The sequence below is a fragment of the Dicentrarchus labrax genome, unplaced genomic scaffold (assembly GCF_905237075.1).
Source record: "Dicentrarchus labrax unplaced genomic scaffold, dlabrax2021, whole genome shotgun sequence".
NCBI classification, from domain to species: domain Eukaryota; kingdom Metazoa; phylum Chordata; class Actinopteri; family Moronidae; genus Dicentrarchus; species Dicentrarchus labrax.
In genome coordinates, this window is record NW_026136708.1 from 18948512 (window position 1) to 18970075 (window position 21564).

Below are 21564 nucleotides of genomic sequence, written 5' to 3' on the forward strand. Positions count from 1 at the left end.
GACTGTATGCTGCAAACAGCAACACTGCATGATTCCTAAAAGTCCCTAAAAGAGAAAGCGACAGTACCTTGCTTCGTCAGGGTGTGTAACCCTGACTGAGTCATTGGGGATGTAGATCATGCTGGTGTCTTCAATTTTGTAGATGGAGTGGCCACCGATGTCGGCCATCTTTCTACGCTTGGTGATCAACACAATGTAGTACCCCTCGAGGAAACGTACAAATCCTGTCGAGAATAAAATAATCATACCAACTTAAAAATCTTTTATAACTGCAAGAGTGCACTCAGTATAGAGTGCAGATCTCCAGCAGGCAACAGATGGTGAAACACCTCCTGCTAATTCCACCACAACAGCCAGATGCAACCAGCAGAAATTTGCAAAGTAAAGTTTATTGTATAGTATAGTTTTTAATAGTGTTCTATATATATATATATATATATATCTTAGTTTTCTTTAAGATGCAGAATAGTGTAATGGTATTGTAAAGTAATATCACTAGCCCCATTTATTGGGGCAGCTGACAACATCCAGAAATTTGAGGACCCACTGTCTGGTGGTAAGGGAGTGAGAAGGCTTCCATTGTACAGCATACATCTTATTAGCAGCTTTTAAAGCACGACTGTATCCTGAAAATAGCAACACTGTATCATAAAATGCTATTATAAAAGTGTTACTGTTAGTAACGTTTAACAAGTTGAGTGGGAATTCAAGTTTTGAAAACTAAAAGTATGTCATTGTGTGTAGTTTAAGTTGGCTGATCTCTATCTAGCTCCATATTTTCATACTATTCACAGCAACTGATTTAAGAAAGTGGGTGACCGGTTCAACAGCAGTGATTAAGGAGAAGATGGGCCAGTCTTAACACGTACCGCATAAGCCTGTTTGAGAGTAAGAAGAGATGCTTTCTTGCTGCCTGGTACCAGAGAATGGACTGGCTGGAGTACTCTGTGACAGCGGCTTCCTATTATTTGGATGCATTTTGGTCATTGAAAGTGTGTGTAACTGCATTTATACATAACAACAACGTGAATGCACTACCTTTTGTGTATTGTGTATTTTGTGATAGCAAGTCAGCCTAGATACCACTTCGATCCAGAACTATGACACTGGTGGACAGTTCCACAAAAAAGTGCCATTGACTGTACATAACCCACACAAGGGATCATCCTCTCTAGAATTATGCCTGGCGGGGATAATAAACCAATCAATTGCAACTTTCTTTCAAAGGGGCATTTTTTTCAGCCTTACCACTGACATAACCTGAGTTATTCATATCAAGCCCTGAAAATCAGCTACAGCTTTAACAATGCAAACAAGTAAACAACTCCTTTAGTGGAGGTGGATCATGAGTGTGTATGTCATACTTCACTATATTACCTAGACCCTCCAATCCATTTAGTCTTACATAATTAAAATATGACCCAGAAAACATCACACAACATAGTTTACGATTCGCTTTCAGCTTTTGCTGAGCTATTTTCTCATCTGTGATATTCAATTACATAATAGATGGTTGTGGCTCATGTCTGTGTGTCTGAATATTATTAGCCTGCCTCCTCAAGCTCTTTAATATATGACTGCTAAAACTAATCTCTTTACAGATTGTGTCTCACAAATGAAGTTTTGCAGCTAAATAGAAAATCCTTGTGCATTTAGACTTTTTAGAATTACAGATGACCCAGTCCCATTGTGCTGTCAGCTGCTAGTGAGGATGATGAGTTTATGTTTTAAATACAAAGAGAATGCTAGAAATTCAGGTGCATATAGTATGATTCAAATCCATGGACACATTTACAACCAATCACATAAGGAGACACAGTCCACTGGGGCTTTGACAGTCACTAGAAGGACATACATGTTCATTTGTAAAAGTGTCTGTGTGGTACCTGTGATATTGCTCAACTTATTGCTGCTGAGCTAAACATAATAAAATATTTAGTCACGGGGCACCCTGGTGGCTCCCCTGGTGGAGCATGCACCCCATGGGCTGGGGCTGAGTTTGTTCAATCTTGACTTGCAGCCCCAATAAACGCTAAATAGCCCACAAAAATACTTAAGAAGATAGATACTATTACAAAAAATTCTTGTACATGTGTGAAATTACACTCTCTCTGCCCCCCTTTCCTGTCTATCTTCAGCTGTCACTATACAATAAAGGCAATAAAAGGCGAAAAAAATAACTTACAATAATACTACTCATTATATACAGCAATAAGAAATGTGCCAGGCAAACGGGCTCTCAGGATACACTGTACCCTACATGGCTTTTATTCCATATAACACAGTGACTCTCGCAAATAGAGGCTTGTGAGCAAAGGTGGCATTAGGGCACAGTAGAAAAAAGCATCTCATTTAAGCAGACGTCAAAGTCCCAATCTGTCTGTGTCAGTGTGACCGACCCATCCACAGCCTCAACGATGATGCTGAATTATCTTAGACGTCTCACTATTATGCCCTGAAAGGACCATGCCAATATTAGTTAACAATTGCATCTTTCTTTGCCGGAAATGGAAACGTATACAGTTCAGCTCGGCATCTTAGCATTGTTATTGTGAGTATGTTCGCATGTTAAAGTTAGCGTATGCTCACTTATGTTTTACGTTAATTTGGTCTGGTTTGGAGCTGCTGGTAGCACGGTGACATTACGGTTGGAAGTAAAAAGTTTAGAGCCACTTTGTACGAGCTCATCAAGTCTGTATTTTATTTGTCATTCTTGGGCAATAACATGTAAAAAAAACCAAAGTTGGCTAGTTGAGGTCAAGGTTTGGTTTCATTTGATTCTGGCTCATTAAAAGGCATATCATACTCATTTCAAGCTTTATATTCCTATTCTGGGAATGAACTACTGTTTATCTTATACTGGCCCTTAAGGAGACTTCCTGTTTCGCAAACATTGCAGGTGAAGTCCCCTTTAAAATGAATTGGATTAATGCTTCAGGAAAAGGACAGAAATTGAAAACAAAAAATGAAAGCGTTCTTCTGATTTATAGAAATGCCAAAAACTGCATTCTTGCAACTCCTAAATCTCATATTCCTAGGGGAGATATGTTTAAAAATGTAATCAATTAATTAAAGTGTCTAGTATTTTTGGAAGAAATAAGCTTGATTAGAAAGTGTCACTGTCACATGTATGCAGATTGTATAGGTGTCCGCAATTGTTTTCTCACAAATGTCCTGGATACAAAGAAACAGACATAATCAAGGATCAATACTGACAGGCTGTGATTAAATCAGCATGGTTCTTCTTCTGTGTCTATTAGAATGTGTCCTACATGAAATGTAGGTCAGGGCTTGAGGACTGAGCATGCAGTGCATACGTGAAACTCACAGCGGCAATTATTTTTTCCCACAGCAACTGGGGTGCAAACGCAGATAAAGGACGTACAGAGTTGGCTACACATGTGATCAGTTACACAAACTTGTCACGTAACAAACCTTGGCTTTAATATATAGGACAGAGAGACAGAACAAGCAGACCTGAGAAAATGAGAGTGACCTGTATTCCATGTCTTAGCTTAACAAACAGTCAGAAAACAGACACTTTTGCTATTAAAAAAACCTTGTACTAAGTTTTGATGTGTTACCGTGTCATTTGCCATTTCACAGAAACTATATTAACTGCTTATTTGAAACTGTTTTTAAATTACATTTCTTGCCTTGTTTTTTCAACGATATTATAAAAAGTGGGGGAAAAAAGTGTTGAGATTAGTTTTAAGTGATTAAATCAATATAGTTTATATATTAAAATACATGCCTATAAAATGTATCCAGCCCCCTTTGAAGTTTTTATGTTTTATCATTTTGAAAGGACCAATGTATAGGATTTAGTGGCATCGAGCAGTGAAGTTTCAACTTACTGAACATGCTGGCATCTGTTTTGGACGACCTGGTTATGAGAACGGGCTGTTAAGTGTGTGAAGGAGAAACTATGGTGGTCACAAAACACCAAAGGCCTAATCTACGGCAAGTGTTTGGTTTATCAGCTCTGGGTTTAAAAATGTGGCAGTTTAACATGGCGGACTCCATGAAAGGCGACCTACTGTGTCTGTAGATAAAAACAGCTCATTCTAAGGTAACGAAAACACAACGATTCCTATTTTTTCAGGTGATTATTGTAGATCCTTCCAACAGTTACACACTGGACCTTTAATGTGGCTTTTTTGACACTGATCAATAGAAAGAGACCCTGTAAGGCTCAAGTAAAAACAGATCTCTACCAAATGATATAAATTAATTTTAATGTAAAATACAAGTAGGCACTGTATATCACTATTACAAGTATAGGCAACTCTCTTAAACAATACTGTTGTGGTTTCTTTTTACCTGATTTTCTAGAGAAGGAAATAGAAAGTAATAAAAATGTGAAATGTTCTTGCTGCTTCTGAATACACCACTGATGGTCATTATTTGAAAACAGAAAATCGAACATTATAAGCTTCACAAAAGGTAGTAGGAGTGGCAGCGGGGCTATATTGTAGTGATTATACGGCCAGGTGTTCCTTTTATTGTATGTTTTTCCATCCCCTGTACTTAATATGCAAAACTAGGTCAATGGATGCAGCTGTAGCACAGCTCATTGTACCCCACAGTGGTTGCTGCTGCGCTGGTGAGTGTGGAGGGACAGTACTCACCCACAATGCCAAAGGCTGAGACAGCCCTGGACAGGCCCGAGGAACCCTTTTGGCCAATTTTGGTGCGGTTGCCCAGGTCCAAGCGGCCCAGCAACTCCCGAACCTCTTGCTGGCTATACACATGCTACAAACAAATACACACACACACACACACACACACACACACACACACACACACACACACACACACACACACACACACACAGATACATGAATAAAGCTGTGTGTTTCTTTATTTATGCCTTTCCACACTGTTCATGCATTTCTTATCAAAAGACAAACTGCTGCTTATGGGGGACTCATTTTTGACTAATAACTTAATTCAGAGCCAGTGAGGCTTGTACAAAAGAATTATTTTCTGTGTAACAGTAAGTAAATGACTAGCAGGCCTTGTTCAATCAATGGCCCCAAATTTTCTACAGAAGGGTTTAGATTGATCCTCAATGAGGCAATTAATGGAAAAATAGATTAGCTGCTAACCAAATTCCTTCCTGCCATATTGTAATGAATAAACAGAACAGATCAACAACCTTTGCATGAAAGTTATCTGCAAAGCAACTTACGTCACTCATATAACAGAATTCACTGTTAAAATTCTGCAAAACTGAAAAAAGCTGTACTAAGCTATATATGCTACAGTATTTATATACATGATTTTTTTTTGTCTAATTAAATGCATTTTTCTGCAAAATGCAATAAGTTAAAGATACATCTCAATTATTTAGGTTCTTTATCTCGCTGTATTTATCTCACAAGGTTCTATGCAGCCTTTTATTTTATTTTGAGTGCCGTATTAGCGTTTCTTACATGTTAACAGTGAGAAAGTGAAAGATGAAGTTTTGATTCCAGTTTTAAACCTGCTCACCTCCACTGCTTCATCACATTCCTAAGCATCCCCACTCTGTTCAAGAAATACTCTACTATGCCAATCAAATGAAAAACAAACACGGTTTCCTGAGGTTAGTATAATATCTGCAGGAATGAGAGCGTGGGGTGATGGATATTTAGTCATGGATGCTTCATAATAACAAACAAATCATAATCATAATCACCCACAACACGACCAAACAAATCAACTCCCAGCTCATAGATCCTGGTAATGAGCAGAGGAGAAGAAAAGGAGGTGCGCTCAACACTCATCAGCTAAGCTGTCATCCACAATACACTGGGGACAGGCTGAGTGATTGAACAATTTTAGCCCGAGCGTGCTGTACTGTATTGCATAAGCATATACATTACCACTGTACTAACTCTGGTGGAAACTCTGCGCTTACCTTATCATCAATTATGACCAGGTCCTTGGGTTCTGTGCGGTCAATCTTCAGGACTCTGTGTTTGGTCTGTGCCTGATTGGTCCCAACCAAAAAATATCTCTGGAAAGAAACAATACACGTAAAAGCATGAATGCACTTTTACTTGTGTGATTGCATAATATTTTGTGGACACTGTCAGCACAGGGAGCTTTCTCATGGATGACATTGGATCAGATTCAGTCTCTGTAGCCAGTTTCAAGAGAACACAGTAGGACAACTTGTCTGTCATGTGCCACATTGATCACAAGGCTACATTATGATGTGTTTTTTGTTAAGATCTGTGTCTTTTCTTTTTCAGTCATTATTTTTCTCACACTGGGTTGCAAGATGGCTTAAGATTTTCTGTCCACTAAAGAGCGTCAAATTGGAACACCATGTATCAGTACAGTCCTCAACCATTAGAGCCATTTTGTCCTGTTCCACACGTCCACATATCTGATGAAGCAGCCTTTGTCCACGGTAGTGAGACAGTCAGTTTATCCCACTGTTCAGTAAAATGGATTGACAGCAGAGGTAACCCGCTACAAGTAACGTAAATGAGTAAAAAGGAGCCTGCATCGCCCTTTCACAAGTTGGCAGACACACTTTCACTTCCCATTAAGGGCGTAATAAACGTGTATTTAGTCTATGTAGAACAAATGTAGGCTACACACTGTATAAACATCAAAGTCAGATGATCACTGGATTGATTCTGATATATTAACAGAATTATCTCCTTGTGCAGATCATGGTTTTCTCTTGATGGAAAGTAGCCCTTTTTTCTCTCATTTGCACTGTTGCTTTTGGGTTTTATGGAAGAAATCATACTTTTCCCTTGAGTAAAGATTTTCAGAGTTCTACCCACCACTGGCAGACAGTCAGAGATTATTCGAACTAAACTGCGACAAATGTGTTCCTGAAATACGCACATATCTATACCAAATGTGTACAACCCTAATCAAACCTAAATATAGGTTAATATATTATAGGCAAACTTGTCTGACAAAATATAATTATTCTGACTGTCTAGTCTAGTCAAATCCCTATAAGTAAGTAGCCAGTAGACAGGAGTACACCAGGAGTAGCAAATGATCACAAACAATATTTTGCTGCCATCTAGTGCCTGTCGACAAGTAATCACAATCCTACAGGAGCTCTCCACCTTTCTCCACCCTCATGTTTACATCTGGGAATTTTTTTAGATTTCAAAATCATAGATGGAGCTTAGTGTTCTTAACATCAGTGCGATTAAGAATAGAGTCCATTTCAACAGGAGCAATACATCCTTAAAATAAATGATAGGATTGGGATTTTGGCTTTTGGAGACAGATTTGTGAACGTCAGCAATTTGAACGCCCAGACTGGCTGGGATAATCTGTCCTGAATAAATATTTGTGCCACAGTGTCATTAGCAAGGCACTTCCATCAGAGCTGTGGTTGTCCATGTGCTGTCACATGCATAGCTGGTGTGCTCAGTTAACTTTACTTTCCTTTGATCATAAAGGTATATACAAAGCATGCTTTCCCCTCATCCTGTTCTTTTAATTCAGCACTTTGTCTCTGCAGTATGTAAGTCACTAGTATTTACCAGGAAGCCTCAGCTTCAACATGATGGAGATGTACTTTAAAGAGATTTTGTTGACTACTTGCAGGCATGAACAGAAGTTTGTGAAGTCGTGGTGAGACAGTGGCAATAACAGCACAGATAGATAGAGATATCCTGACAGACTTACGGCTCTGGTTTCATACAGAACCATCTTCTGGATCCCACTGATGATACTCGCTGACTGAGGCATTTTTATCCCGGTGTTCTCCAAGCAGTCACAATCCAGACGAGACAACAGAAGAGCTGCAAAGCGTACGAAAACACACAACATAAATCCATTACCTCACACTACACGACTCAAAAGAGATACGTAAGGCAACCCTTAACACTTAGAGTCACAGTGTGTGGCCCTCATTATACCCTAGCTAACTGTTAACCACTGTAAAGTAACGTTACTCACCATTAATTCAGATAGCTAGCTGCGTTAGCCACAAACCCCTCCCAGGGATGATAACATGCATGTCCTCTGGTAACAACAAAGTCAATGTATGTCTGTAAACTGACCAGGTATTTAGCACAGAAGAGAATGAAACATGGATTTGTTTCAGTCAGGTGACTGTCATAAAAAAAACAAAAAACATGTCAACTGATACGGTGTCTGGCAGGGTCAAAAAAGCTCGAAAAAGGACACCGAAAATGCGATTCGTAATTGACGCTTTCGCTGCTCGTCTTTTACCTGTGTGTCTTTTCGCTCGTAGATAGCGGCTATATGTATTAACATACTGTTTACTAACGTTACATCAAGAATACACACACATTAAAGCAGCACAAGCCAATTAAACTAGCCACCGGTAGCATTAAGCTATTAGCTCTCGCTTCAGTTTGTTGGTTGCTATGGTAACCGTAATCGGATAGCTATCGTTAGATGAGGTAAAGCTTAGTTAACAAACAATGGTACAAGTTTAAACGGGTTAAAAAGGACATTATAATTCCCCAAATGAACGGTAAGTAAACGTGTGTTGAAGTATGACAGTTATTGGTTACCTGTGGTTAATTAATGTTAAAGTTATATCGGGTAGGTAACGTTAACTTTATCTTTAACCTGACGTTAGTTGCCGTGTAACGTTAGTTCTGCTAACGCAACGTCTTCAGATGTGTTGTTAACTTAGTTACAATAAAGTTTCTTTGAAGAAGCTGATCGTTTGTTTGCACTGTCCTGTTCATGATCTTTGCACTGATGTTCAATAAGCTCAAACAGACCGTTTGGTGGACAACCTTATAGAAGATGAAGCTGAGAGAGAGACTCTTCTTGCCAAACCCACCTGCTTCATTATAGTCGGGAGACCGGTAATTTCTCTCTCTTTTACAGACTCACTTAACACAACATGGTTTCCAAGAGGTAGCTACAAACACATCCACATTAAACACATTGGTGTGGGGGAATGAAATGTGATGTTGACATAAGTTTTCGATGACAGATCTTCCTCAGGTGAAGAATTTGAACACACAAATGTTCATTGATAATGAAATGTCCCGTCATCATTTGCTATTTGTGTTTTGTCTGTTGGATGAAGCAAATTATGATGGATGCATCTATTATATCAAAAAACACATGTTAAAGTGTCATTAAAATAAATATTATAGAGGTAATTTAATAACAAATCAAGTCCATACTGTAGGATCTAAGAATTTAGGTTAACACTGAACATTGCTGGTGAGGAAAGTTCAATGTTTTCAGGTTTCACCCACCACAAACATTGTGGAAAGTGCTGCCTGAAGCCCCCTAACAACTGAACTACTGTACACCCAAACACATTTTGTTCCTAATTACTTCCACGTCATATGACGCAGTGACTTAGTCTCAATTTTGTGTCATTTTTTTGTGGCAGGGTGTTGGAAAATCCACCTTGGCCAAAAACATTGCAGAGTCCTGGAAATGTATCTTAATCGATGGCAAGTATAATTGTTGTATTTCTGACCTTTGTCCCAACATAATATATTACATAATAAGATATGTCTCATCAGCTTTTATAATATTTCAGATACAGATCTGCTCAACACACACATTAAAAATAAAACAGAGCAAGGCATAAAGGTGAGTATGTTTTTCTTTTGTCAAAGGACAGAAAGGTTAACTGTCCCCTTTATATGTCATTTGTCTTCAAATATATATTCTTTGTATGGTCTATGAATTGCTTTTTCTGACCATTTTAGCTCTTGAATGTCTTATCTGGTGGAGGAAGCATACCAGAAGACACGGTGCTCCAGCTGATTCTTGACAGACTTAACTCACCAGATGTTGAGCACTATGGTAAATTGTGTAGCTTATTTTATCAGCTTCAGCACAGTGATCGTGTATGCAAGTTGCACAACAACCTGCCATTTAAAACACCACTATGGGAGCTCTGCTACTGCTTGTAGTTGATAATACGTGTGCTGTAATACAGGGTATGTTCTGAGCTGCCTGCCGTTCTTGTCAGAAGAGTGTCTGAAGATTCATGAGCAGATTGAGCTGATCAAAAACCTCAAACTAACACCTGATTTCATCATCAACATCAAGGTTTGTCAATCAAAGTTGTGCACTGCATCAAGAAGCAGTTTATTAATTTTTATTTTTAAATGAACCTTTAAACAACGGCAAAGATTTGTACATCTGAGATTAGTTTGATGATGAATTTAACACACACATCTTCCACCAGTGTGCAGACAAGGACCTGGTCCATAGGCTGTCTGGTCTGAAGCAGCACCCAGAGACAGGGCAGCTGTACAACAGGGATCAGTGGCAGCGTAAGGAGGTGTTTAACAAGAAGAAGGAGAACAGGGATGAGGAAGTGGAGGATGAGGAGGACCAGGTATGGCTCAAGAGGAAATACCTCCTGCTGGGTTTAACCTTTAATCAGTTTAATCTGTGAGTGGTGTTTGTGTAATTTGGTTTTGATTGTATTCCAATGATAAGTAGTATTATTTCCTGTATTGCCTCATTTCACTGTATTGTATTATTTGGACAAAGTAAAAATTTAGATTTTTACTGAAAAAACCTTTTCACAACTTTAAACCTTTAAAGGGAAAGCTCTCAAGCCATGATTTTCTATTATACGAATCAAGCATTTTTCTTATTATAGCATACTTTTATTTTTTGCTTGCAGGCTGTGGAGGAGGAACTCCAAAAGGATTTTATTGACCAGATGGTGTGGACACCAGAGAACTTGCCCAGAAATGCCTTTCATAGAGTCAACATGTACAAGGATACCATGCTCAGACCACTGGAGGTGAGTTACCCAGGGCTCCAAAAATCCTCAAAGGCTCCCACATTGATTAAAAAGTTTAATAAACATATCGCTGCCCACACATAATGCAGCTCTAGGTTGGACTAATCCTTTGAAATTAAGTCATCCATTTCTTACACAATATAAATCTTGATCTTTGTCTTTGGATTATGATACGTTTCAGACAGCTCTGATGCAGCAATCATGGTTATTGTTCTTACAAGCCAGAGTGCTGAACCAATTTTAATCATCCTTTTCAGCTTTGTCAACTTTGTATCAGTGTTGTCATGGCAGAGATGATGTCTTTGTGTAAAAGTTTGAACTTTATTTAGAAAGTATGTTTATTAGAGATGTCACAGTACAATATTTTCCTTCTTGATACAATACCCATTTGGGGGGTTAATAAATTGATTGAATGATCACTGACAAATATAAAAGGACTGGTTACTAAATGTAAGTTTATTTTAGAGCCAGTAATTTGTAAGTTAATTGATATTTTTCAGGACTACATGACAGACCACAATCTCCTTTACCTGTTGGAGCTTGATGGAAACAACACACCTGAAGAGCTGCACTTGGTAAAAACACCAAGGATGAATGAAATACGTGCTACAGTATTACAAACAATATAATTAACAATAACATTTTGGATCATTATATGTTATATCATATGTTGATGAACTCCTGTTGGCCTAACCTTAGTTTGTTGACTGTGTTGTCTCTAGTCTGTTATGACCCGTCTTGGATCCATGGCAATAAAGCGTGTCTCCATTCCTGTCCTCCTTCCCCAGACTGATGATGAAGAATTATCAGAAGATATTGACACGGTCTGTCATTAAAAACCATATTCAGATTTTATTTCAAATCACAATTAGTTATGTGAATGCATAGAAAACACCAGTATTTCAAACAACCTGCATTAGAGCTATACACACACAGCTGATGCTGACACAAGAATAGGATTTTTAAACATACCCCCTCTACTGAATCTACTCCTAATTTAACTAGAAGTAGTTTAATCCTGAGTCCATCTCTTTTTTAGGAGAACCTACTGAGAGTAATGTCCTCCTCCAGGCCAGTTGCCCCAGGCTTTAGATGGAGAAGGAGCCGCTGGGGCCGAACTTGTCCTGTTGCTCTGAAAGAGGGCAAGGTCATTCCTGGCATGCCTGAATTAAGTGTGGGGTGAGTGATGTGACTTTTGTAAGCTGTGGCCAGGTGAGGAATCTATACAATAGTTTCAAGTGAGATTGGATGAAAAGTTTAACCAACTCACTTTTCACCCCCTATGCAGCTTCCAGGACAAAATGTACATCCTCTCATCTCAGGAGGCTTACCAAAAATTTATCACAAACCCCCGCCGGTACTTACTTCCTCCAATGCCCAGGCCTCCTTGCAGAGTTTCCATCATTGGACCTCCACAAGCAGGGAAGAGCACTCTATGTAAGCTTGTAGCTCAGCACTACAATGCACTGGTGCTTGATGTGGAGGTATTGGTGCAGCCCGTTCTGGCTAAGGTTGAGCAGGAGAGGCTTGACAAAATCAAAGAGGAGACAACACAGGTCGCTATAGAGAATGTAAAGAGGAAGATGGAGCAGGATGGCGGACCCAAGTCGGGCAAGTTAAGCTTTGTTGATGATGATGATATTCACTATCACCTGTACAGTTCTACATATTGTAAGAGACAACAAAATACCATATATTGTATGTGCATGCAGTTTTTAAACATTCAACTAATACTGTCATATACAGAATTAATGGTCTGATATGTTATTTCCTCAGATGAAACTGTAGAAGGTAAGACTCACACAAATGCAAACAAACAAATACGGATAAACATATTTTTATATTATATTGATGTTATTCTGATCATGCTTGAGCTCACAGTGAGAGATTATGTAAATATGAGCAGCATATACTATATTTGTGTGTCAATGTTTTCTGTTGTTCTCAGTGACAGAGGATCATCCAGAGGTACAAGCCATGGTCCTCAGTGCGCTGGAAGAAGCTAAACATATGAGCACATCTCCCTTTGGCCTGTATGCTGAGGTACTGGAGACGCGTATAAAAGAGGTATGTAAAAAATCATTGTAACTACATTAACAAAAGCTAAACAATAGTAACTTTTTTATTTGTTGAATTGATTTGTAAGAAAGCATAGACATTTAACATAGATGTTGCCATTTGACATTTATCACATGCAGTAAATATGATGTCATGGTCATACCAAATGAATAAACCACTTAAAGTTTAATTAAGCATTTAGCTTGAGGTGGAATTTAGTACATCTATAAACAGTGATTGATAATAATTCTGATGTTACAGATTGAAGAGGCTGACACTGATGCAGATGTCAGGACTGGCTGGGTGCTTGACAACTTTCCCAAGAACTTTTCCCAAATGGATGCCTTACAGCAAGCTGGAGTCCTGCCAGACATCCTCTTCTGGCTCAGTGACAGTGATGGAAATCAGGGTACGAGAGAGAGAAACAATGCACCTCAAAGTGTTTTTATTTAAATATATAGCCTTTAGACTATATTTCGGTTCTGTCAGTGTTCATGTATCATTGAACTTCAATATGTTGAATAGTTCTGAAGAGATTATACGAGATGAACAAGGAGAGCGTGGACAAAGCCGTAAGGAAGAGGTCGCAGGACGAACAATCTAAGAAGGAGAAAGCGGCTTTGTGAGTGCAGGTGCAGTGATTCTGTAAAATCATGTGGGTTGTTATATCTAAAATGATTGTTTATGCAGCTTTTGTTTTTGTCCTTAAACTCTCTCCATTTTAGAAACCAGAAGGCGCAAGAATCAGTGGTAGAGGCCCAGCCAGCAGAACTGCAAACGAGTCTAAAGACAGTTGTCGAAGAGACTGAAGGTACTATCTGTCTGTCTACGTAAAGCAGCCTAGATTCACAAAGGCCCACAGATCCAGTAGAATTCAGCACTGTTTTTAATGCATCCATTAATTCCCTTTGTAGAACAGTCTAATACAACCAGTCCTGGACATCCTGGCGTAATCAAACAGGAAGGTGAGACATTTGTATTACATGCTGTTGTTTCTTAGATCAAAAAAAATTCTATGACTCAGTTAGACGAAATATGCCCTTTGTCATTAAGATACAAACACCAGGCCAGTTTGTGTATGTGTGTTACATTTCTCTCCAGTAGTTTGCCGTCAAAAGTAATTAGTGTGGACAAGAATTAGAACTCTTCCTCATATCTGTTTCAAAATAAGTAAAGGTTCACATATTATACTGGACATTTTCACACTCTGGCCACATTTTTTCATTCAAATCCCACTTACCTTTTGGTTTTCACAAACTATACAATATATAAGTTCCTTAAAAGCAGCATTAAACTGAAAAAAACATTTTCCCTCTGTCTTTAACACTCTCCATCTCCTTCTCCCCTGTGTGTTGCTCAAGCTGTGGTTCTACCTGATCATTGGGAGTTAGGTTATCCAGATGGCCCGGAGATGAATGACTATAAACTGCAACTGCAACAGTTTGTGACCCAATGGGAGCAAATGCAGTCCGCTTTAACTGTTGCCCACTCAGAACTAGAGATTGGGGGCAAAAGCCCAGAGGACCTGCTTCAAGAGATAGTCCTTCAGATAGAGAGTAAGTGGAACCGTATCAGTCATAGTCTTGGATTGGGATGACCAATCAGGTTTCAAGTAAATATATGTAACCCCAAAATTAGTAAAGTACTCATGACAAATGTTTCTGAATTGACAATAGAGTTTTAATGATTGCTGAGATTCTACCACATGCCATGTTTGGTAAGAAAAACGTTTAACTCAATCTGGTTTAACTGCATTATCTTCAGAACCCTTTAATTATGTGTCCTGGGAGCTGTCAGCAATAGACCTGGAAGAGGAGTCAGAAGATATCGAGGCCTTAACTGAGCTGGAGAGAGCTGAGGAAGGCAGCAGTGACAATGACACAGCAGAGGAGGAGGAGGATGAAGTCAGTAAACAAAGTATTCTTCTTTTAATCTAAGTTAACCAGTCAATTACCTTTTTGACTTAAACTACAGGGTTATAATCCTATTTATGATTGGAGAGACTAAGGTACAGGCCTGTTTTACTGCTTTGTTGACAAACAACAATATAAAAAAAAACAGCATCTCCTTCCTTCCTTCCTTCCTTCCTTCCTTCCTTCCTTCCCTGAATGACAGCAGGGGGACACAACATCCAAGAGATTATTTGGCGATACCCATCATTTCTGCCCTGTGGCCCTAAAACACCACAACGTCCTCTTGCCCTGTATGGACGAAATTGCAGCCAAGTACCGCGAGAAGACCTTCTGCTTCTCCAGCGTCAAAGCTAGGGACTCCTTCCTTGAAAACCCTGCACACTTTGTCGCACAGACTGGGCCTCTCAAGGTATAAGCTGGCACAAGAATAGAAAGAAAAAGCCATAGTAAGATAACAAAAATCCCTAACAAGTTTCTTATCTTCTTCTGTCCAAGCCTCCTGCCTTGCGGATCTTTTTGCTTGGCACCAGAGGGTCAGGCAAGACCACGCATGGTGAGTGGCTCAGCCAGAAGTTTGGCATCTTCCATATTCAGTTCAGGGAGCAACTCCAAATGCTCATCATGGCCAAAACAAAGGAGCGGGTTCCTTATGCTGACGAGGGTGAGTCTTCAGAGGAGTCTGAGGACTTGGAGGCCCTGATAAAGGAAGCTAGGGGGGAGGACGAGGAAGAGACGGAGGACACCTCTGACAACACGAATGACATAGAGGTCATCTTCGATAAACTTTTTCTGTGGCAAAACTTCCAGCATTATGGTGCCTGGCAATGAATTATAGTGTATTTGTTCTTGTGTGTCCACAGCAGGAAGTGGTACTGACTGATGAGGAAAATGCCATCAAAGCCTACCTGTCTGATGGAGAACCCCTCAGTCCACACATCCTGGATATGGTTATTAGACCGTACTGGAAACAGGAACCATACAAGTATTTGTACACACACACACAAACACACACTTCCTGCCCCCCCTTCTACCCTACTTATCAGAAAATATTTGCTTGTTTTCACAAAAACAAAAGTGTAAAAACGTCAAAACCCTGTTTTCTCAAACTGTCAAAAATGTTCTTTTCCTACATTATTTATAAATGCCTTATTTTTGTGAATGTATATACATTGCGACCCTAAAATACTCCTCGTAGGTCTACGGGTTTTATTTTGGAGGGCTTCCCTAACAATCCCGATGAGGTAAACTACATGTCGCAGCAACAGCTTTTTCCCGACCTTGTGGTAATCATGGCGGTGGAAGTCTCGGATGTTCAGAAGCGTCTGTTGCCTGCATACCTGGAGAAATGGCGTGAGCAGCGCAACCGGCGTGAAGCACAGCTGACCCTCCTTCGTGATATACGCAAGAAGAACCGGGTAAACATGTGACAAATTGGTAGAATTATTTTCCTGCCAACTTTATTATCATGCCTTATTTCTACTGTCCGTCCTGACAATGACTGTAGATTGTGTGAGTATGTGGCACAGTTCTATTTCTATTTCTTTGGTACAGGAGGAGAACATTGCCAAGAGAAGAGCTGAACTCATGGCAGAGCAAGGCGATAAGGCAGACCAAACAAAGGTAAGCAAACCCATCATAACCACTGTCTTAACCCACTTAACTTTCCCCCTAACCCCAATCCCCTAACGGATCAGACCGGGGATCATGAGGATGAAGAAGATGATGAAGAGGATGAAGCTGCAGGCAACATTGAGGAAGAGGTAGAGGCCATGCTGGAGGAGGAGTTTCCTTCAGAAGAGGATAATGAATATGCGGACAATGAGGAGACTGAGGAGGCAGCGTCTGAGAGGCTGGAGATGGAGATAGAAGAACGTTTTGGGACAGATGAAACCAACTTAACTACTCTGACGGTAAAAAGACAACTAGCCAGATATGCATATTAGCTTCCCTCACCCATATCATTCTGCTATCATTTATAGATACTTCATTGATTGATTAATTTACATTCTGATTTCAAGAACACATCATTTGCTCAAACGTTCTGCTTTCAGGAGCTCCTGACTGAACAAAACATACCAAAAATGTCAATCAGTGCATCTCGCAAGATCCGGATGGTGCAGCATCAGTTGCTCCAGAAAATCCAGCCCCTGCTGTCCAACAGGGAGTCACTCTTCCAAAAATGCCAGCCCGTCTCATACAGCCTGGCACTTAAGCTGCTGCTCTCCTCTTACAAGCTCCAAAGTGCCTTTGGCTGCTGGGACCCCATAAAGGTAGGCATATTTAAGGTTGGTTTTTTTTTTTGCATCTGTGGGATGAGGCCATGGTTTCTGTCATTAATAAAAGTTATTTTGAGAACTCTAACTTATTCTTTTACACGCCCCCTTCTGCAGCAATACAAAGAGAGAGATTTGATCCAGCCTCTGCAGTGGCCTCTCAATACCACATTTCCTCTCATCTTCCATCAGTATATCTACTTCTTTGCATCAAAGGAGAACCGCAACACATTTATGCTGAACCCCTTGAAGTACCTTAGACAGCCAAAGCCCACCCCATGCCTTCCTGTTAAAATGGCTGTTGTTGGACCACCTAAATCAGGAAAAACGACAAGTAAGACTCAAGACAGCTGGAAAATGATCCACCCAAAGTTGTTTCTTTTGCACTTTTCTCAAAAACTCACACACTTCCTCTCACTTTGCTTTATCTCTCCAGTGGCACAGATGTTTGCTCAGAAATATGGCCTGGCCCGGCTGTCCATCGGCAGTGTTGTACGTATGGTGCTTAGCACCCAGGAGCACACTGATCTAGCTGTCCACATAAAAAAGCATCTCTCCCAGGGAAACATTGTGCCTGATGAACTGGCCATTCAGTGTCTAGAGGTGGCGCTTATGAGTTCAGTATGCAGCACTCGAGGGTAGGCGTGATCCATTTAAAGTTGTTGATGTTTAAAGAAGAAGACTATCCTCTATACTCTAGACTATTACTTATGACTGTCTGCACATGTTTTTATTCCTGCTTGAGGTTGTTTGTGAAGACAGTATTTACTTGTTTGGCGTTCCAGGTATGTGTTGGATGGCTTTCCTCAGACACTTAAGCAGGCAGAGTTGATGGGGTCTCGGAGCATCATCCCAATGATAGTAGCTGAGCTGGAGCTGGACACAGTGGAGGTGCTGAAGAGAGGCCTTGTGGACAAGATGAAGATCAACAAGTCAGAGAACACACATTAATAGCAGCTATAAACACACATTTTCAGAGATCCTAAGTCTGAGAGCTCTTTAAAATCATAAATCCTAATAGTAATTGTAATAAGATGTCCTTCGACTGCAGGCCTCACCCTATGCACGACAGCTCCGAGATCCTCCACATTCGTAACTCATGTTACAAGCAGGAGGTGGAGCATGTGAGGCAACACTTCCAGCAACAATATCAGAACTGGATCCAGCTCGATGGGTTAAAGAGCAAATGGTGGATCTGGAACAGCATTATAAAGGAGGTCAGCATCAGCATGAAATATATCCACAGCTACCTGGAGAGGATGGGCAGCAGTAAGTACTAAGCTTATCCAAGCATCAGCTCAGCAAGGTTCTTTACACCTAAAATAAAATATAATGCCAAATACTGTATGCATTGAAAACATTGAAAGCATTTAATTGACAAGGATGCATTTAATCTTTTTTCAGTTTCTTTCAACCTATTATTTATTTTTTGTAATGGCTTGTTTGTAGAAAACTTACTATTTAACTTACAAAGGTTATACAACTTACAAAGGAAACTCCAGGAATAAAACAAAAAGACAAATAAAAAGTTACTCTTAAGATGACAGGTATTACTCTTCCCCATGCATTTTAATTTTGCAGGGCAAGCAGCCTGCATCAACAGACTGTGCATCACACCCAAGGAGCTGCAGTATCGGCTTGGAGAGTTTGGCCAGTACTGTCCCGTCTGCCTGGCTCTACAGTACCACCTGGTGGACTGCTCTGAGACTGCAGTCTTAACTCATGCTGCTGAGCACAGGGGACGCTATTACAAGATGTGTGGCGAAGACCATTTAGAGGTCAGTGCACTGGAGCGACACAAAAGACACATGCACACAGTATGGAGAGGCCAGATGAAGCAGTTGTTGTTCTTTTCAGATAAATTCTGGGCATGATTGATATGATTTCATTATCCAATGGAAAAAAATAACGTTTTTATGTTGCTCTCTCAACCACAGCGGTTCCTGGTCACTCCAGATCAGTTTGTGACTCCTAGCTGCCCACGCACTCTCCCAGAACCCCACCTGCTGCCCAGAAAGATAACTGAGAGTCAGGTGAAGAAGAGGTTCCCACAGCAAGTCGAGATGAAAGGCTTCTGCCCGGTCACTTATCTGGATGGGAGGCGAAGGTACAATATTCACACTTATACAGTTAATTTCAAATCTAACTCTAACTCTGTCTCTCTTGCTTGAAGTAATATATTGTCCTTAAGTTCCAACTCAATAGACAAAGCTAATTCTGACACGTACATAATTTGTGTTGTCTTGAGAATACACAGACATGCCTAAGACCCCTCCAAAAAAACATGTATTTGTCCATAGGTATGAAGCTCTGGTTCGAGGAAAGATGGAATATGCTGTGGAATACAGAGAACGGATCTACATTTTTGAAACCAAGGAGAAACAGGCCAAGTTTTTGAGGTGTGAAGTCATGTTTCCTTTTTACAAGGTTTATTCTGTGGTGCATATTAGTATTTGAATATATTATTTATAGTATTTGAAGTGCTCTCTATACTTCTAATGAAGACATTATAGTGTTATTTGACCATGTTACAGTAAGTGGTGTTGATATATTTCAAGGATTCCTGAAGCCTACTGGGACCAGAAGCTGCCCAGTAAAGTTCCTCCTCTCTGTGAGCCTGTACCCCTCACTTCCCTTCCAACGTTGGGCTACCTGGAACAGGTCAGACACCAAACACACATCCCAGTATTCTGTAATAATGATGTCTGCAGCTGATTTTTTAACATCAACGGTTGACATATATAAGTTTCTTTGACATCTGCCCTGCTTTAAGTTAAACCTGTATTTTTTTTAGGGTGTGGCAGTAGCAGTCATCAAGGCCATGACAGCTGTTGGGTGTCTCAAACCAAAGTATCCCTTCCTCAGTATACAAAGATCAGCACTTCTCTATGTGGCCTTCTATCTGAAAGGTAAGCAAGAGGTCAAGATTACCTTGATAATAATAAAATAAAATCATGCACAAATTGCTTAAACTTAATGATGATGGTAAGGGTATGAAGTACTGTTTTGTTTATCTACTTACTCTTGCTTTAGTCCAATTTTTTATCCAACTAATGAATTAAATGTCATATTTTTACAGCTTTCAACCACAAGAGCACGGACTACACCAGCCAGAAGTACAAAAAGAAACTTGCCTTGTTTGAAGAGAACTGTGCACTCATTCCATACCTGACCTCAACAATGAGAGGGAACTACAGGCCTCCCAGTGAACGTCCCATTGACTTTGAGTTCAAACTGAATAGGTTCCTGGCTTTGGGAGACTCGCCAGGAGCCAGCAGTGTGCTTTAGTTGACCCTGTTTTGAAAAACCTTGACTGCTGGTAGTTTATGTTGTGTGAAGAACTGTGTGACAGCAAAGGGATTTTAAAGTAAGCTGCTGTAAGAGTGTAATAAAGCATCCTTCACGATTTGTTTTACTTATCCATAAAAACGCATTGTCAACAATGAATCTCCTTTTTCTTTTTCTTTTTATGCAGCTTATCTGCATAGAGAAAAATTCATACTTATTACTAACAACTATTATTTTAAACACCAAAAAATCTAAATTATAGTGAAGCGAGCAGCAAAGTTCTTGAACATTAAAGACTTATCTTGGGGAAAATACATGCAGATCTTAGTCAAGGGGAAGAGGCCTCAGAGGGAAGTGCTCAAATTATACCACAATGTTTATACCTCAGTGGGATGCTGTAAGTCTGCCTGCAAATCACCAAGACTTGAAAGGATATATCATTACATTAAAAGCAAAACCAGATGTTATATGAATGCATGAGACATGATCAAACCAGTTCTAGATTTTATTATTAAAGGATATTTTAGCATACGCAAAGATGGAACCAGTGGATTTACAAGAGTTCGAATTCATAGTTTTCAAAGTATGGACCAAAGAAGGAAGTATAAAAAAAAATACATTTCTATAACACATGCAAACAATTAGAGAAAGAGAAAGCATTTTGGAACACTAGAGAGGGAAAGTAATCCGGGGTGGGGAGTTTAGAGCACACACTACAGTAGAGGGGATCATAAAGATTTAAGTTAGTGTGTTTAAATGATGTTTGATGTTGGTAGAGTAGAAACAAGGGGGTAATACAAGTACAAAGTTAGTTCCACATTGGACACAAGAATGAACTAAAGCAAAACAAAGTTGAAATAAGGCTTCCATAGCATTGACAAGAACTCTGTTTTCAAAATTATATTAAATATTTAAAAAAAGCAGGCAGTAGTAAGGAAAATAATAAAGAGGACTGGAAGAGAGTCGGCCTATTGGAGGAAATATTGTCATTCTTTAGGTAGAAAAGCACCATTACAGAGAGTAAAGTGTATGATCAAAATAATGTCTGGTAATAGGGATATATAGATAATAAGAACAATTATTCGCTAAGACCTTTGTTAAAGTGCATAATGTAAATAAAACGGAGTAATGAGGAAAAGAGAGAGAGAGAGAGAAGAAACATAAACACTGCAGGATGAAAAAGATAACTTCAAGGAAAGATCAAACAAGCTGTTGAATAATCTTAGTGACTGGAATAAAGAAGAGATTTGTTCCCATCAGTAAACCAGGTAAAGACCCAAGCTTGACAGAGAGT

The 21564-nt window shown here is 39.7% G+C and overlaps 2 protein-coding genes across 4 annotated transcripts in view; one reads left to right on the forward strand and one right to left on the reverse strand.

The window, feature by feature from the left end:
• The window catches only part of fig4a (FIG4 phosphoinositide 5-phosphatase a), a 48902-nt gene extending 40690 nt beyond the window's left edge, over positions 1-8212 (reverse strand). For both annotated transcript variants that reach the window (XM_051408669.1, XM_051408668.1), the window contains exons 1-5: positions 7930-8212; positions 7657-7772; positions 5906-6004; positions 4632-4755; positions 68-224 (exon numbers count right to left, since the gene is read on the reverse strand). In XM_051408669.1, coding sequence (XP_051264629.1) covers positions 68-224; positions 4632-4755; positions 5906-6004; positions 7657-7719 — 443 coding nt within the window. In that variant the 5' untranslated portion in view covers positions 7720-7772; positions 7930-8212. The remainder of the gene's footprint in view (positions 1-67; positions 225-4631; positions 4756-5905; positions 6005-7656; positions 7773-7929) is intronic.
• Positions 8213-8275: 63 nt separating this feature from the next.
• Positions 8276-20429, forward strand: ak9 (adenylate kinase 9). 2 transcript variants are annotated; one of them, XM_051408666.1, is made up of 37 exons: positions 8276-8473; positions 8719-8816; positions 9359-9422; positions 9512-9564; positions 9684-9780; positions 9917-10029; positions 10169-10321; positions 10616-10738; positions 11239-11313; positions 11461-11562; positions 11778-11917; positions 12027-12349; positions 12515-12529; positions 12687-12805; positions 13058-13205; positions 13322-13418; positions 13522-13607; positions 13711-13761; positions 14158-14352; positions 14561-14700; positions 14912-15118; positions 15205-15477; positions 15570-15691; positions 15905-16124; positions 16261-16329; positions 16404-16619; positions 16761-16979; positions 17100-17316; positions 17419-17620; positions 17768-17914; positions 18034-18251; positions 18564-18760; positions 18920-19089; positions 19283-19381; positions 19541-19643; positions 19777-19891; positions 20062-20429. In XM_051408666.1, the coding sequence occupies exons 1-37, from the start codon at positions 8467-8469 to the stop codon at positions 20268-20270; spliced, it is 5202 nt and encodes a 1733-aa protein (XP_051264626.1). In that variant the 5' UTR covers positions 8276-8466; the 3' UTR covers positions 20271-20429. The 2 variants fall into 2 exon arrangements, with proteins under 2 accessions (XP_051264626.1, XP_051264627.1); XM_051408667.1 differs by having other exon boundaries at positions 15573-15691.
• Positions 20430-21564: the final 1135 nt, after the last annotated feature.